This window comes from Mytilus galloprovincialis, chromosome 14 (assembly GCF_965363235.1).
Source record: "Mytilus galloprovincialis chromosome 14, xbMytGall1.hap1.1, whole genome shotgun sequence".
Taxonomy (NCBI): Eukaryota; Metazoa; Mollusca; class Bivalvia; order Mytilida; family Mytilidae; genus Mytilus; species Mytilus galloprovincialis.
The window spans coordinates 30,092,822-30,111,158 of NC_134851.1; the positions used below are offsets into that span (position 1 = coordinate 30,092,822).

The 18,337-nt window shown below is 32.7% G+C and overlaps 1 protein-coding gene across 1 annotated transcript in view; it reads left to right on the forward strand.

Moving 5' to 3' along the window:
- The window catches only part of LOC143059426 (uncharacterized), a 59,196-nt gene continuing 40,859 nt past the window's right edge, over window positions 1-18,337 (forward strand). Inside the window, exons 1-8 of the mRNA XM_076232917.1 lie at window positions 1-138; window positions 3,575-3,792; window positions 5,727-6,012; window positions 6,856-7,106; window positions 8,317-8,361; window positions 9,546-9,596; window positions 10,854-10,967; window positions 14,069-14,142. Of these exons, the coding sequence (XP_076089032.1) occupies window positions 84-138; window positions 3,575-3,792; window positions 5,727-6,012; window positions 6,856-7,106; window positions 8,317-8,361; window positions 9,546-9,596; window positions 10,854-10,967; window positions 14,069-14,142 (1,094 nt within the window). The 5' untranslated portion in view covers window positions 1-83. The remainder of the gene's footprint in view (window positions 139-3,574; window positions 3,793-5,726; window positions 6,013-6,855; window positions 7,107-8,316; window positions 8,362-9,545; window positions 9,597-10,853; window positions 10,968-14,068; window positions 14,143-18,337) is intronic.

Sequence of the window (18,337 nt, forward strand, 5' to 3'; positions counted from 1 at the left end):
TTCGTTTTTGATAAGGCAATTATTTGTGACGTTGAGATATCACGTGTAACCAAGGACGTCTTTTTTTGAGAATATGGGCTGATATGGTCATGAAAAACTCGAAGCAAACCTATATAAAACGAAGAAGACCAACGAAAGGTATACAATATAATAATCATTTTTAGGAAACTTTTTATAGTACAATGTATAATTAAGACATAACTAACGTTTAATAGGGTAAACAAATTGAACATATTATTAACGTTTTTTTCACAAACAATATTTTATGCTCCTGACAAACATTTCCTAATTTGTGTGTTTATTTTGTAGACCTATCCTCGTTTATTAATTTATATATAGTTCAATGCATCAATATACTTTAGAATCCGTGTAACGATGTTGAATCATAGCAAAGGGGACTTGAAGCTACCCCCAATGGAACCATAATTCTATTACCCCCCTCCTTTTCCCCCCTTGTAATTAGGAGTACCCAAATTGCATCCATCGATCGTTACACTCACATCCTTAAAAATTGAATAACAGATGTTTTGAACTATTTCTTCAAATATTTTAATTTTTTTACTAATTTAGAACAATAATGAATATTAGCTCTGACAAATAATGAAAAAAATTCAATTCCTAAGGACCTTAAATTAAGAGCTTTTAAATGTTAACATGACAGTACCCTAATTGCACCATTTTGACAGTTTTTTCAACTACTTTTTTTTAAGATTAAAACAAAAATTTCCATTTTGAGTTTATTTTGTAGCTGTATCCTTCTTTGAGCGGGGATAGCCGCAGGGGTTTCATTATCTTTCATGTTGACTGGTACTTTCCATGTTTCTAGGTGGTACTTTTCAATGTATTCCATGAATATCTTATATAAGAATTTCTACATTTAGGCGGTACTTGTCAATAGCATAGGAGGGTAAAAGTACCGGGTACCGCCTCCTAATGAATGGCCTGCTATGATAGGACCTTTATTAGGACTCTGTGATCGGTGTATTTAAGCTCAGGATTTCGGGATTGACCCTAACAGGATCTGGGAATTCTTTTTTCGAATTTCTGGATGTCTGGAATTAAATTTATCTAAATTCTGGACCTCAGGATTTTGTGTTTTTATGTCCATTATTTCAGGATCAGGACCCCTCCTACCCCCTTCTTTATTAAATAGGTACAACAATTTGAATTTCAATCCATATGGAATCAAAGAAAAATTGGTCTGAACCAACCTCCAAACCATCAATGATTTTGTAATGAAGAGTACCCAAATTGCATCCATGCTTCTATTCACGTCGTTAAAAGTCGAATAACAGAGCTTTTGTTTAATTTTTTTAAATATTTTGAACAATTGGATATAAGTCCATGCTTACAGTGTATCCTGAACTATGTCTGACCAACAAAAGGTCAGACAAAAATTCATTTGGTCAGACAGAATTTTTAGAATTTTTTGGTTGTTTATAAATTATAGTAGAAAAATTCATATTTTTTTTTCGGTCAGACAAACCCTAGTTTTGGCACAGACTGTGCTTATACTCTTCAATTTTAAAAAAATGGATACTTGAAACATATTGTAATTTGCTAATTTTAAACAGATGACGTTTTGATGACGTCGCATGGCAATGTTTCAGTACATTTTGCTCTTTCCGTAAACACTTCATCAGTTAATAAATTACGTGAACGTTTTGTGTATATTATTATAATCTAAATATTTTTACCTACATGTATGTTGAAAGACATGCATAGTATCAAATCATATAAATACAAATTGTTCAGTCTATTTTTACTAAATAGGTGTAATTTGGGTACTCAGTGCAATTTGGGTACCGTTATGTTATGTTTTTATATTGTTTAAGAGCTGTGTATTTTCATTTTTGATCAAATAATTTACCTAGGAAATCATGTCCATGTCATTAATATTCCTAGGTAAAAACGATTATTCCCCTAATATTTAAAGGTAAATATAAATGTTATGTTTTAATATGAATTAAGACATGTAAGAGTTGGGTATCTAATTCTTTAATAAAATTTATGTCTTTGGACTAATTTTCAGACAATGAATAGTTATAATGGTGAAATATAATCTCTTTTTGGTGTAACCATGGCAACAATCTGCATTTATTTGATAGAAAATATTGCAAAAAGGGGGGTGAAAATGTCACAAAAGTCCCCAAAATTTGGTCCAAAGGAAGACTTAAATCAATTAGAGTGATACCTTTCCTAAAACCATAGACAAATACTTACTTATCAAGAGTACATGTATATGCAAATGAATTTTGAAAAAGCTAATATAATACACTAACTACTTACTTAAACCTGTTTGTTATATATATTTATTTTTATTTTAGAATATTTAGTCTATAACACAGTATTTATTCAGATAAATCAAGATATAGTCATGTAACAATATATTACAAAATTGAACTACATAGATAGTTATATTCAGGTTTCAAACACAGGCACTTGCCCCAAAGGGTATAGATATATGATACAGACATGACAGATATTTTATTTTGGAATGATGTTTTTCATTGTTTTTTTTGTCAATTAAAATATTCATTTTTTATATTTATAATACATATTTATCACAACTGTGCATGTCTGACCTAGTTTCTAGTGATTTAAATGACTCTGAAAAAATACCCAATTTTACTATCCATACTAAGAAACGTAACAAGGCAGTTAAATGTAATAAAAAAGTTTGGGTCCAAAATTAAATGGTTGCTCCTTAAATAACCTTAGCTTAAGGAGGCTTGAAGGTACAACATTTCAGCAAAAAATTAAACATTTGTTTTTTCATTACAAATTTTATTTATTACACTATAAGTTATAACTTTATGATATGGTTCAAAAATCAAACAAAAAAATTGATTCGGTTTGGCCCCCGATTACTTTCAAAATGTTTATATCATTGAAAAAGCTCTAAATTACCTCCCTTTGGTGCAAAAATGCCATTTTTTGGCATTCAAATTGAAATATCTTTTTTAACTCATCAGTGACCTATAAATTTTATTGCAATTTCTGTAATTTAGTTCTTTTTTTATTTCGATATTTCCTCTATTTCTCCTATTAGTTAAACAGAAAAATAGGACATTAACAAAAATGTATGCTTCTTTCGGAGGCAGATTGTGAGCTGAAATGAATGGTGACCCAATTTTTTTGTTTCATTTTTCTATTAAGTATATATGATAAAGTTCATTTATAGAAAAATATATGGTATATATCTCTTTATCTAGATGTCTCAGGTTATTTTTGGAGTTGGGTTGACGTCTCAATTAAAGTTAACCCTTTTAAATTGTATTCTTTTATTCGTATTCTTGGTTAAGATTAGGCTTAAATAAAATATTGTTTGTTTCCCCAATCCCGACTGACCCTGTAAGAATGGTCCGACTCACAAAACTTTATTGGCAAAATATCATTTTATTCATTTCTGATTTTCAGGCTTGCCAGATCAACCGATATAGTTCCAGCTTTTTTGAAAAAATAAAATAATTTCCCTACCTTAGTACCTACCCACACTTGACTTGGCAGGGTCTGGATTGGGGAAACAAACAATATATTAATTTAGGCCTTATTACAAATGTATTTCCTGCAGGATGGAGAAAACATGTGAGATTTGCTGATGAGAAGAAAACTCCTGATTCCGAAAGGTCTAATGAGACACCAAAAGCTGATGGAAAATCATCTTCAAAATGGAAAAGAATACAGAAAAAAGTAAAACCAACCAAGCCTCCAGACCCTTCTAAGCCCTCACAGCCAAATTTTTCTTCAATAATAGACAATGCCATTGCTAATGCACCAACATTTAAAAAGGTTTGTTGCATGTACCCAGGTACATTTTAAAGTCCCCTTGGCTGAATGGTCAATGTAAGTTACATCAGCCCTCAATGATTAAAGTCCCCTTGGCTGAGTGCAACGTGGTCAATATAAGTTGCATCAGCCTTCAATGATTAAAGTCCCCTTGGCTGAGTGGTCAATATAAGTTACATCAGCCCTCAATGATTAAAGTCCCCTTGGCTGAGTGGTCAATGTAAGTTACATCAGCCCTCAATGATTAAAGTCCCCTTGGCTGAGTGGTCAATGTAAGTTACATCAGCCCTCAATGATTCAGTTGAATTTAGTAGGAATTGTTGTAAAGGGTGTTTCTAGAAGGATTTTTATTATGCAGTATTTGCTGTATGCCCTGTGCAATATGTGCTGTTTTTGACCTACGAAAAGCTAAACACAACAGTATGGACTTGGAAACTGAGAAAATTAAAATGTACATTATAGCTGACTATGTGGTATGGATTTTGCTCATTGTTGAGGGTGACCTATATTTGTTAATTTCTGTCCCATTTGGTCACTTGTGGAGAATGTCTCATTGGCAGTAACCAACATATAAAATCTTTTTTTTTATATATATATGATCAAGTTTTTTGAATCACAAATCCTTTAAAAAAGTTCCATGAATGATGTATTTAATATATATTACATATGGATTAGGTAATAGATGTTTAATAATCTGGTTTTAGGCCACACTTAAAAACATTTTGGTTTGCCCAAACCCTTACCCATAGCCATAGGTAGTTAGTGACAGTGGGTAGCTAGGTACATGTATGCATTTTCTTCTTTTTTTCAGCAAAGAGTAATTGAAGTGTAGGATGTAAGATGTATAATTTAAGTATTCATGCTATCTAATTAAAAGAAAAAAACTTTTTCACATTAGTACAATAATAGATTTTGAGTAGGCAGCTATTTCTTAGTGTTTCAGTCAAACATATTCTCTTTAATGGCCTTAATTGAGATCTGCATGGTATGCTCAGTTTGAATTTCAGAGACACAAACCATTGATAATTCAAAAGTGCTGAAAATTGGGCAGCAAAGGAAGCTTAGACGTACACTAGGTGACTAAGATTCACTCACATTGAATTTCTCCAGCATTCTTGCCTTGGTGAAAAAATCACTGTTTTAAGTGAATTTTAAGTGAATTCCTTAAATTTGTTGTAGTGCCACCATTCAAGTAAGTTAACATCTTAGATGTAAACATTTAAATGTTTGTGAAAAAATAGAATGTCTGAATGCTGCTGGATTAATCATGTTAATTATTATTTTATTTTATGTCCCATCAACTTGACAAAATTCCGTCCATGATTAACTAACCATCCTTAACAGAAAACCACTTCTCTTTGACTTTGTACTTGCATACAAAATTTCCAACGATCATTAAAGTATGGACATAAAATCGTGTAACATTCATCCTTCCATTTATTTTGGATACTCTTCGAAAAACTTTCACCGAATCAGCTGCAGTGCCATCTTGAATCGCAGTGGCTTGAGAGAGTAATGTGATTTCCAGCAGATGAAAACATTAGTAATCTGAATAAAACAATTTTCCTGGGCATGAAATTTTTTTAATTTAACTGCTATAGATATAGGAAGATGTGGTATGAGTGCCAATGAGACAACTCTCCGTCCAAGTAACAATTTATAAAAGTAAACCATTATAGGTCAAGGTAAGGCCTTCAACGTGGAGCTTTGGCTAACATCCAACAGCAAGGGCCCCCAAAATTACTAGTGTAAAACCATTTGAATGGGAAAACCAACGGTCTAATCTATATAAAAGCGAGAAAAGAGAAACACTTATGAACCACAAAAATAGACAACAGCTTAACCACTGTACATCAGATTTCTGACTTAGGACATGATATGACATGACATTAGCTATTCTTGTTGGTAACTGAATATCATAAATAATTTATTTTTAGAAAAGCAAATGGAGAACAGATGCCCTAAAGAAATTGAGAAAACCACCAAAGAAAACAGTAATTTTACTACAGCCACTTTCTCCTTCACCAAGATATCAGGCAGGGCCTACAATAATTAAACGACCTTGGCCTTTAGGCCAGACAACACCGCCACCTTCATCATCTGTAAAGTTGCCTTTAATTAAGAAATTGTTGGAGGGAAAATCACAGTATACAGAATATAAGGATATTATACCTGTTCAAAGTCTGAAGAATAATAATCAAAACATGCAAGCAGTAGAAAAAGGTAAAACAATGGTGTCTTTATAACATAGACGAAGAGATGGGGTATGATTGCCTATGAGACAACTCTACGCATCCAAGTTGCAATGATTAAACATGTTAAAAAGTAAACAATTATTGGTTATAAGTATGGTCTTTAACAAGGAGCTTAGGCTCACACAGAAAAGCAAGCTGTATAAAAGGCCCCAAAATGACTAGCATAAAACGATTCAAACAGGTAAACCAACAGTCTTATCTATATAAAAAATGAGAATTGATATTCATTCGCAAACAGTTGATTTTTGTCTGACGCAGCTCATTTGTTCCAGTGGAAATATCATTCCAAAATTTTTCTTCCTTTTGGACTTTTATTACAAGATACTTATATTTGATGACTTACAAAAGTTCTTATTTCACTGATACATTTTTTTGGTGTTGAGCCTATCCTTGAGCTTTTCTCATTACTTGGCGTCCATTGTCTTTTGTTTTCCTTTACAAAAACCTCCTCCTCTGAAACTACTGGGTCAAATTTAACCAAACTTGACCACAATCATTATTGGGGTATCTTGTTATTAAAAACATTTCTGACGACCCCCACTGCAAACCAAAATGGCCAACATGGCTAAAAATTGAACATAGGGGGTAAATGCAGTTTTCAGCTAGTATCTCTGGAACTCTATTTCTCCTGTTAGTTCAACAGAAAAAAAGGTAACTTATCAAAAATGCATGCTTCTCCCAAAGGCAGATTGTGAGCTTAAATGAACAGTGACCCCATTTATTTTCTTTTATAAGTATATGATAAAGATCATTTATAGGGAAAAAAAGCGAAATCATATATTTAAAATAGCCAGAATATTTTTTTTTTCAGAAGAAAAGGTTTTTAATCTGCACATAGGGATGTCATGGCCAGGATTGAAGAAAAACGAAATAGAGGATGATGGTCTGTCCACATATTCATATTCTGATGAAAGAATACATGGCTTAAAATGTGGATCTGAAACTTCCCTGATTAACCCTGGAGTAATGGGTGTTATTGAACGTTTGAAGGAGTTCAAGGGTACCAGATTACAGTCAGATCTTCATCATGAACTACAAGAAATTCGTCGCAGAGTCAATCAGGTAAACAGTAGAGGCAGATCCAGGAGGGGTTCAAAGGGATGGAACACCCCCCCCTTTTTTTGTTTGACAACTAATTATTTTGTATAGGGACATATGGTTGGAACCCCCCTACAAGGTAGCCTGGTGCATGTGTAGTGTAACGTTCAGTTAGACGTCACAATTTTTGCATAATGTCTAAGATTTTAAAAGGCTATTTTAGTTATTTTCCTCTTTAAATATGTTTACGAAAATTATACCAATCCAAAGAGAATCATTTGTAGATTAATTTCATCAAGGGCTGTATATCCATCAAAGTCGTTTAAAAATTTCCATCATCACACACACTTCTTTATATGACTTGCATGTGTTGGAACCTGCCCTTTTATAAATTGCTGGATCCACATGTCCTGAACAGTTTGTCAACTGTTGATATTTTAGTTTCCAGATATAATTAAGAACAAAAATGGAACTATAAAACTAAGGTTAAATCCAAATTCTTGTTTAATTTCATGTTAACTGCAGTAGAAAGTCAAATTCTGACAGAAACAAACATGCTCCGAAATTCAATGAATTACTGTGGGTTCATTTATTTTCATGGGTACCAATTTTTGGTGGATTGAGGAAAACTTGCATATTCGTGGATATCTAAATTCGTGGTTTTAACCAAGTCTGCATACATTCTTTTAGAAAATTGGTAATTCGCTGAACATTTAAATTCCCCAAAATCCACAAATATTAATGAATCCACAGTACTGTAACTTGATTGTAAATGTTGCTCACTATCTATTGGCTGATTGTAAATGTTGCTCACTATCTATTGGCTGATTGTAAATGTTGCTCACTATCCATTGGCTGATTGTAAATGTTGCTCACTATCTATTGGCTGATTGTAAATGTTGCTCACTATCTATTGGCTGATTGTAAATGTTGCTCACTATCTATTGGATGATTGTAAATGTTGCTCACTATCTATTGGCTGATTGTAAATGTTGCTCACTATCTATTGGCTGATTGTAAATGTTGCTCACTATCTATTGGCTGATTGTAAATGTTGCTCACTATCTATTGGCTGATTGTAAATGTTGCTCACTATCTATTGGCAGTTCATTCTTTTTTATGCCCCACCTACGATACTGTGAGCCAAAATTTGACTGTTTTCCCAAAGATATATATTGAGATATTCAACAGTATGTTTATAGTAGATATATCATATTTATATTTATCTTTGTAGGCTCTGAAGAATGTGGATTTTATGTTTGAAGATATAGACGATAAGGTATTGCTTAATTAACTTGGCTTTTTTATTTCTTTTTGTAATTAATACAAAATATTTGAATTTTCAAGTCCTCCCATGCATATAAAAGTATTAAACCAAAAATTGGGCCTTAAAGCTTTTTTTTAATTCTAGGTATCTATATATAAAATTTGACCTTTGGTATAGGACTGATTCTAATAAGTTAATGTTCTCTTTGTTATGCCTGATCTTGTTCACAACAAATCTTATTAATAGAGAAATGTCTTTATATATGTATTGATGGTGTGCGATCTTTATTCTTAAAATCAAAATTATTTGAGCATGCATTTTTTTTAGCACATCTGAAAGCATAACATACAAAAGTCAGATCAAAACAGAGGTGGATTTATCGGGTTTTTCAGAGGGCCGGGCCCCCCCCCCCCCTTTTGAGAGAAAAATTTGGTTTGCTTATATAGGAAATCACGGAAGCATGACTGCAGTGGGCCCCCTCTATAAATGAAAATTTCTGGATCTGCCACTTCAAAAGATCATTTTTAGTTTTAAAAACTTGTAGAATGCAAGGAAGCATTGATTTAAAAGCTTCTATCATTATAGATAGGTTTTAAATGATGTGATTTCAGCTTGAGTTATTTCCCTTGCCCACAATTTTGAATGTTTGATTGTATTATTCCACAAACCAAGTTAAAACATGCGATACACACAAGTCTGATAAAAACTCCTTACTAGATCGTAGTTATGAATTGAATAAGCAAAACTATAAGAAATAGAAATTGTTCAGATAGGACCTTTATCTCTAATGGTCAGTATAACAAGTTGAATTTGACTGATTTATGAAGGAATTTGCTCATATAGACCTCTAAAAGGTAGGAAAAGAGAAGTAACTCTTGTTTAAATGATATTGATCTAAAACAATTGATAATAATATGTTTGAATCTAGTGCTTTGTAAACATGTTAATTTTCTTCTGTTTATTTGATGTTTTCCATTTTGTCTTTCAGGAAGAACATACCTATAGTACTCCACCATAACTATTTATAAAAATAAATAGATTAGCAATTATTACCATGTCACAATCGTCCATGTCACAATTGTTCTTGTCATGTGACATGTGTGTGATGATGCCATAGTAGTCTGAATTATGTTGTAGCTAATGTAAACAAAACTGTTAATTGATGAACTTACCAAATGTTTATATTTGTCATTTAGAAAGATGAAACCAAGTTTCCATCCATAGTTGAAGATATACAAAGTCGTGAGGTAAATTCATCCGTCTATATGTCTATATCTAATACTTGATCTGTGATGGCTGTTCCAGAACCCCCCCCCCAAAAAAAAAAAAAATTCAAATGCCATCCTGGGTTAGGAGTGGGGAGCATAGTTTTTTTTGGAACAGCCCTTATAGGAAAATAAGAAAAAGCAAAGTTGTTTTTTATGAAGGCCACTATTACAGATGTCAATACTAAGAAAATGTTATTTCGATAACATTTTTAATGAATTTAAATGCTTCCCATAATTGTGATTTTTTTCCTATGATATATATTATACAACTAATTTACGAAAAAAATACTGTTTAGAGAGGAATATGGTGTTTGAGTTTTTCTCTCTCCAAAAGTAGGAGTTAATGCCCTGTATACTATTGTTATGCCCCTAGGTGGGGCATTATGTCCATTCGTTTTGTCCCTCCATTCATCCTTCTGTCCTGTGTGAGGTTAAAGTTTTTGTAAAGTTAGTTTTTTGATGAAGTTGAAATCCATTCAACTTGAAACTTCATACACATGTTCCCTATGTTATAATTTTTCTAATTTTAATGCCAAATTAGAGATTTGTGTTTTGTTTGTTATTGACAAATTATTTTCAATGATTAAGTCTAGGAAAATGTAGCTAAAGATAGTTAGATTATAACAGGGGCACTTGTGGTGATATGTTCATATTTTTTGTTTGTAGATTTATTAAAAGGGAACAACTTACTGTAACTATTATATTTGATGCAAATTCCTGCAATCACCAAAAACGGATATTCATGAAGATAAATGAATATACAGTATATTTAAATACTGTTTCTTACTCAATTTACTGTGATTTCACCTAATTTTCTTTGGTACAATTTTTGTGGTTGAGGAAAAACAAAACTATTTATATAGTCTACAATGTTGTTTCATCATTTGCTTCTATCAAAGTATAACAAAATTTGTAGTTCTTAGAGACTTTTTAATTTCATGGTCAATTGCACAATTCACCAAAATAGATGTCTCATGAATATTCATGTACCGTACTGTAAAATCAGAAATAAAAGGCATTCATTAGTTATTGCAAAACTCTTGATTACTTGTAAAAATGTGAAAACTACTTAAAAAAAATCATTGCAAAATTTTGTGAATGAAAATCATAACTGAAATTATGAATGCAAGTCTTTTATCATTGTGAAACCTGATACTGTCTCATTATCCGCATTAATTAAAAAGAACATCACAATAATTTCTGAATTAAAAGTAATATTAATTGGTTCTGTTGCAGCTTGAACGTCAGAAAGAGGTCAATGAACTTATCTCGGGGATGGTAGAAGGGTCGGCCATTACACAAGGACTCTTAGCTGATGTTGATGAATGGTTTAAGGAAGTCCAAAGCATGGTGTGTATGATAATTATGATGATTGTAGTAGTGAACCTGTGCACGGCAAAGGATCAAGACAAAAAGATTACCAAAACCTACGATAGTAGAGGGGCATTATGTTTTCTGGTCTCTGCTTCTGTTAGTCCATCTGTCCCACTTCAGGTTTAAGTTTTTGGTCAAGGTAGTTTTTAATGAAGTTGAAGTCCAATCAACTTGAAACTCAGTAAACATGTTCCCTATGATTTGATCTATTTATTTTAATGCCAAATTAGAATTTTTACCCCAATTTCACGGTCCACTGAACAAAGAAAATGATAGTGCTGTCGGGGCATCAGTGTACTGGGGACGCATTCTTGTTTCTGAACTATTTTTTAGATGGGAAAACTTCTATTTTTGTCTGTAATAGTCACGCACAAGCAGGACACAGGATTCATATTGGAAGTCATAACCTGAAAATATGGAAGCAGACTGTTTTATATATGAACTAAGGGGTACCTAACACTTTGACCAACATAGATTTGGCTCGTTTAATATTCATAAAGTTTTGACAAAACATTTACATTGACATGTTTACTAAATTAAAGAGAATTTCTAGAAATTTGAATCACACAATTTACGAGAATAACTTGGTTGGATATATAGCAGTTTGACAAACACTTAAGTTTGATTGTTGAAAAGCTTGATTTCACCTTATTATAGTTTTTATTAAAACGCTGAGCTGATTTTAATCAGTTAACTCCCTTGGTTGTTCTCTACCTCAATAATGAGCCTTTCATACTTGGGATAATAATCCATATTTTTTTCTTTTTGTTTTCTTGATTGATTTTGAACTCTTCGGAAATAATAGCTTTACATAAGGTATACACACAAATTAATTACAAACCTGTCTATTTTAACAGACAGCCTTTATTGTCATTATTAGAACTTTATCATATTTTTAGTACTAAATACAGGAACTTTGTATATCTAATAAAGTTTTTTTACTCCAGTCTGTATTATCTACCCTGTATCGCATAGATAAACCCCTATTGCATACCACGTATTGCACCCCTTTTGGAACATCTCAAGATTATTTCCAAAACTCCTCAGTTGTTATCCACTTGATTTTTTTAAAATCACAGCAAGTCCATATAAATAATCAGTTTTCTGATAAAAAGTTTATAAATTTTGGAGTTTGTATGAGGTTGATACAAGGACATATTGACCTGAAAGAAGAATATTGACTGAGGACGAAGTCCAAGGTCGATATACTTTTTTGGGTCGATATATTCTGTATTGACCTAATACATAGACTATAATTGTTATATTATTAATTTCCAACCATACTTGTATCAAAATCGTGATTTTGTTGGAATTTTATAGCTATCATATTGTATATTCGTCTCCAAGACAATAACAACATATTAGTTGTTATTTCATTTACTTTTTTTTTTTTACATCTTATGTATATAAAGATTTTTTTCCTCAAATAATCTATCATAGATATTTTTTATAAAACTTTTGACAATATCATGAAATTCATTACATGATGTCACAAAGAATATTGGTTTTTAGATATTCTAAAAATAACCGTGCAATATGCATTTGCCTTGCAATATATTTTTTGCTATCCGCTGTTTTCTCTCTACCTTCGAAAATATAGTTTAACATGTGACTATCCCTGAACGAATCAAAATAGTTAAAATATCTAAATATTGATTTCAGAAAATTATTTTATAATGGTTATATTCTCCCACTGATAGATTACTGTTGTATTAATTGGAGTGGTTGTGCTAAAAATTAGCTAGTCAGAATAATAAAATTACAGAAAAGGGCTGCAAGACTCATTTTAGATGCTGATCCACTTTTATCATCAGCTCCACTGTTTAAACAGCTTGGATGGATGACAGTAGACCATAGAATCTCATACCACAAATCTGTTTTGATGCAGAAATGCCTAAAGAATGAACATATTATGCTGATACAATGTATTGTTAAAAGTATATGATAAACAGATTAATACATAACTTAACATTAAGTGGTAACATTTGGTCAAATTAATTAATTATACAAGTGGTAACATATTTGCTCAAATTATATAACATAATGTAAAAATCAGTAATGTCTCTTGACAGTATACATGGAATGTTAGACAGATCAATGCACAGGAGTGGCAACATAAGTCCAGAACATATGTTCAGTATATTCATAATTTTATGTTTTCCGTGGTCCGAAGGGCAGCTAGTTTTTAGAAGTTTCAATGTATTTATAATTTTATGTGTGATAAGACAAGATTATTTATTTCTAAAATCTGCCAGGCTTGGAACCCCTTCAGAATCAAACAGTTGTCCGCTGAAATATCACGCATCTGATTGTGTTAAAATATATGATAAACAGATCAATGCATGGTAAAATCCGTATCGCATGCTGTATCACCACTCAACCAATCTCAGCCCTCAGAACTTGAAGTGATACAGCACGCGATGTGGATTTTGCCATGTATTATTCTTTATCGTACCTCCAATAGATTTATGGGGATATGATTGGTTTACGGAGTACAGGTGGTGACTATATATATATTTGGTATAGGGTGCCCTTAACAATACATATGATGGTAAGTTATCATATATATATAGGGTTAGCAACCATATAGGGTTGGTTAGTAAGGAGTTACTTCCATTTCAAATCAAAAAAGCAATCTGAAAGGTTTAAACAGACGAAGAAACTGATAATGCACGATTGAAATACATTCATGAAACAAATTTAAAGCTAATTAACACATTGTTATTATTGGCATTTGTTTTTTTAATAGAAAAATGGTAGTAGGTTCTTAAACATGTTAAAACTAAGTATTGAAGACTTAATCACTTTGATAGACCAATAATCTAAATACCACATGTGAAGTCAGTCAGTAAGATAAATTTGTTACACGGTGTGCTTGGTGACCTAAGACGATATATATAAGGTCAGTAAATTCCATATAGGGATTTTATTTGGCCTTGCATGAAGATTTATTTAAATTTGTCACTGTTTATTTCTTCATTTTGAGCAAATTTATGTAAATAACATGAGATGCGGGGTAATTAAACATCTACATATGACCTTCAACAATAGATAATATATTTTTAACTATATTTCAGGCACTGGATAAAGGTATGGATGCAGAATTTGAAAAATTTGTCAAATCAACTGACATCACTAAGACTGATGTTATGTAAGTATTATGCATAGTCTCTACTTAAAAAGTACCATAGGGTCTGTCATATTAGTTTGTCTTTAATTTTTTTGTTGTAAATCAGACTTGATTTTCTTGATTCCCCTTATTTCATATCAAGACTTCGTCTGTCGTCTGCTATATGATCAGGTTGTTGTCGCTTTGACATATTTACCATTTTCTTTTTCAATTTTATTATAACTAACTTTACATTATGGTTTTTGCTCATTGTGGAAGGCATACTATGCTTATAGTTACTTACTATTTCCATGCTATGCACTTTTGCACATAGGTCCAAAGACCAGTAGTTAAGTTTCTCACAGCTACTTTTTACAGAATACAGTTATTATTAGTGAGAAATAGTTCATAGTATATGTTGTATGAATGCATTGCAATGTTACACTCTGAAATTATAACAATTCAACATCTAAATAATAAGGGCTGTTCCAAAAATAAATGTATGGGGGTAAGGAAGGCACTTTTTAGCTCACCTGGCCCACAGGGCCAAGTGAGCTTTTCTCATCACTTGTCGTCCGTCGTCTGTCATCATCCGTCGTCATTAACTTTTACAAAAATCTTCTACTCTGAAACTAATGGGCCAAATTTAACCAAACTTAATCACAATCATCATTGGGGTATCTAGTTTAAAAAATGTGTCCGGTGACCAGGCCAACCAACTAAGATGGCCGCCATGGAGATTTTGGCTTTTATCTCTGAAACCAAAGCATTTAGAGCAAATCTGACATGGGGTAAAAGTGTTTATCAGGTTAAGATCTATCTGGGTCAAGATGCGTTAACTTGGATATGTATGATCTGAGACATTTTCACATATATGTGGTTAAATTTTCTCGGTACGAAGTGAGATTACTTTTTCCGTAAATTAGCAAACCCCGAGTATTCTTTTGTGATGCGGCTACTCCTGGTAAAAAATCCCATTTTTAACACAATAAGTTCTTTAAAAATTTAATACTTTGAACACATTTAATAGCTCCATAGTTTTTACACATTTATTTTGTGTTCCCCTACTTTCTGAATTAACACAAATGGTTCAGCTCAGTCATTTGTTTATTATTGAAATGTGTCAAATATCACTACACAGAGATTTTTTGTTTACACTTGACTTTTGAGTTCCTCATTTCAAGGTGCATTAGGGATATTGTCCCATCTGCCCTGAAATTTTCAAATGAATTGGACAACCCGTTGTTGGGTTGCTGAATTGATAATTTTAAGGAAATTTTGCCGTTTTTGGTTATTATGTTAAATATTATTATAGATAGAGATAAACTGTAAACAGCAATTATGTACAGCAAAGTAAGACCTACAAATAATTCAACATGATCAAAATGACCAATTGACCCCTTAATTAACCCATTCAAGGCGTATGATGCCTTAAGGCATCACCTAGGTATCGCCGTATGATGCCTGAATGCATCACCTTGCTACGGCCGCGTGATGCCTAAATGCATCATGGACAACGAAAAATACTCTGACCTACTTTCAGTTTTAATATCAGATCAATTATGTAAAGCTGTAAAGCGTACGTTACCACAATGTGTTAACAGGTTTCAATTTTTAATATTATGTATAAATTTTGACAATAAAAGTCATTGTTATGTCATTTCTTCGTACTTTCGATTTGCGTTCATGATAAAATAATATGCCGCCATTTTTTCAATTTTGTTGACATGTGTAGTCAACGTGATCGCTTTAAAAAATGAAAGTTCATTACCTTCCACACAAAATATTTAAACCATTTATGTATCGCTGTATTAAAAATTAATAATATTTACTTAGGACTGTTTAATAAATAAGATAAGCCGGTAATGGCTGTCTCTTTATGTATCATCTTTGCATGTTGTTGATTTACGCTCTGTTGACGATCGGAAGTTTACGGTTTTTGCCGACAAATAAATTTCACACGATGTGCAGGTGTTCTCCCAAATAAGGAAATCCATATTTTTGTGCAGCCAATCAAATTTTTCTAGGCTAAAAGGCAGTTCCATAGTAAAATAGTTGTGAAAAACGTAGTATTGTCGTCTGGGTGAAAATAAAAAAAATGTCTGAATCTTCGGATGAAGAGTTTGACGGATTTTCGCAAAATGAAGTTGATGCAGCTGCACAGCGGTACAATGATAGGCTTGCACAAATTGGGATAGGTGAATTAGATGTTGTTGATAATGAAAATGAAAGTGAAAATGATTTTTCTGATGAAAATGAACCCTTGTTGATGAAGCTGGTGACCGTCCTGCTGAAGCTGATGGGTGGCATGAACATTTTAATTATTATGAGAGGGGATTACCACACATATTTTTACCACATGGAAATACTGGTCCTACCACAGTTTTAGATCCAGATAAAGAGCCCGTTGATTTTTTCTCATTGTTGTTTACCAATGCCATTTTGCAATACATCATACAGGAGACAGACAGGTATGCCAATAAACAAATTCGTGATCATCCTGATGAAAATAAATCCCCATGGGTTACACCAACTGTTGAAGAAATGAAGGCTTTTCTAGGTTTATGTTTCTTGATGGGAATCAATGTAAAACCAGATATAAAATCCTACTGGAGCACAGATGTTATGCTGGAGACCCCGTACTTCAGTAAAGTCATGAAAAGGGATCGCTATATGCAAATTATGCGGTACATCCATTTTTCAAATAGTGAGCAAGCCCCACAGCCAGGGGATCCCAATTATTCTAAATTGTACAAAATTGAATCGTTAATGAATATGTTCACAGATTCTATGGTAAACCAGTATATCCCTAAAAGGCAACTATCAGTTGATGAGGTGATGGTTCCATGGAAAGGGCGACTGTCTTTTAAGCAGTATATGCCAGCCAAGCCTACCAAATGGGGAATAAAAATGTGGGCGATAGCGGAAGCTAATACAGGATATGTTTCCTTCTGTCAGGTATACAGTGGGAGGATAAATGGTGCCACAGCTCATGGTCTGGCAAACCGTGTAGTAAAAAATTGTATTGAAAAGGCAAATGTTATAGAGCAAGGGTACCATATTTATATGGACAACTACTTCCCTTCTCCCACCTTATTCACAGACTTGTTTGAACATTTTAACACTGCTGCATGTGGTACTGTACGAATAAATAGGAGAGAGCTTCCTAAAGATATAATGAAGAAAAACCCTGAAGGTGTTACTAATCGTGGGGACATGCAGTTTAGACAGAAGGATGCAGTGGCTGCTGTTGTTTGGAAGGACAAAAAAAATGTAAATTTAATATCAAGTATACACGATTTCTCAGTAGGTGCAGTGCAGAGAAATGTGCAACAAGCAGATGGTTACTTTTTCAACGACAAGAGATACCATGTCCACAGATGATCTCTGATTACACACAATACATGGGAGGGGTTGATAGGGCTGACCAGTACATCCAGTATTATGTTTTCCAACACAAAACACTGAAATGGCCTAAAAGGATTTTCTTCACAATGATAGAAATGTTGAAATTTAATGCCTTTAGGCTTTTTCTGGCTTCTCCTCATCATCAACCAGGCCCTGGTAAGAGACCATTAACCTTTTTGAAGTTTTCAAAGGGAGTAGCAGCAGGACTGATAGGTGGATACACAGGTGGTTCAGTTCGTAAAGGCCGTCCATCACTTTTCCCGGTTGATGGCCGTCTTACACAGAGACAGTTGCCAGGTTCCTTTGGAAATAAAAGTTGGTGCCATGTCTGTCACATGAGAGTGAAAAATAATCAGCAAGACACACGTAGACAAACAAAATATGGCTGTCTAGATTGTGGAAAGCACCTCTGTCTACCAGAGTGTTTCACGGTGTTCCATTCTGTTAAAAGTTACTGTTAGTACTATAGCTATGTTGTTAGTTCCAGACAATTTTGAATTTATTGACTTTACCGTTTCAATTTGCGAATTTATTTATTTATAAACTATGAAAAAAACTAAAGAATAAGTGATGAAGGATATATTCAAAAAGATAGTATCAAGAGACATTTTAAAATAAAGAAGGAATTTTATAGAGAGATCAGGACAACAAAATGTAGTAAAATGGACTCTGAAAAAAAATTTAAAGACTTGAAAAGAGGCAAGTAACAAAAATTTATAACACTGTTATTTTTGTTTGTTATATAAATTTATAGCAGTTTAAAAAAGAAATCAAAATAATATCAATACCTTGAGTAGTTTTTTTTGTCAAATATCTAATTATTCATTTT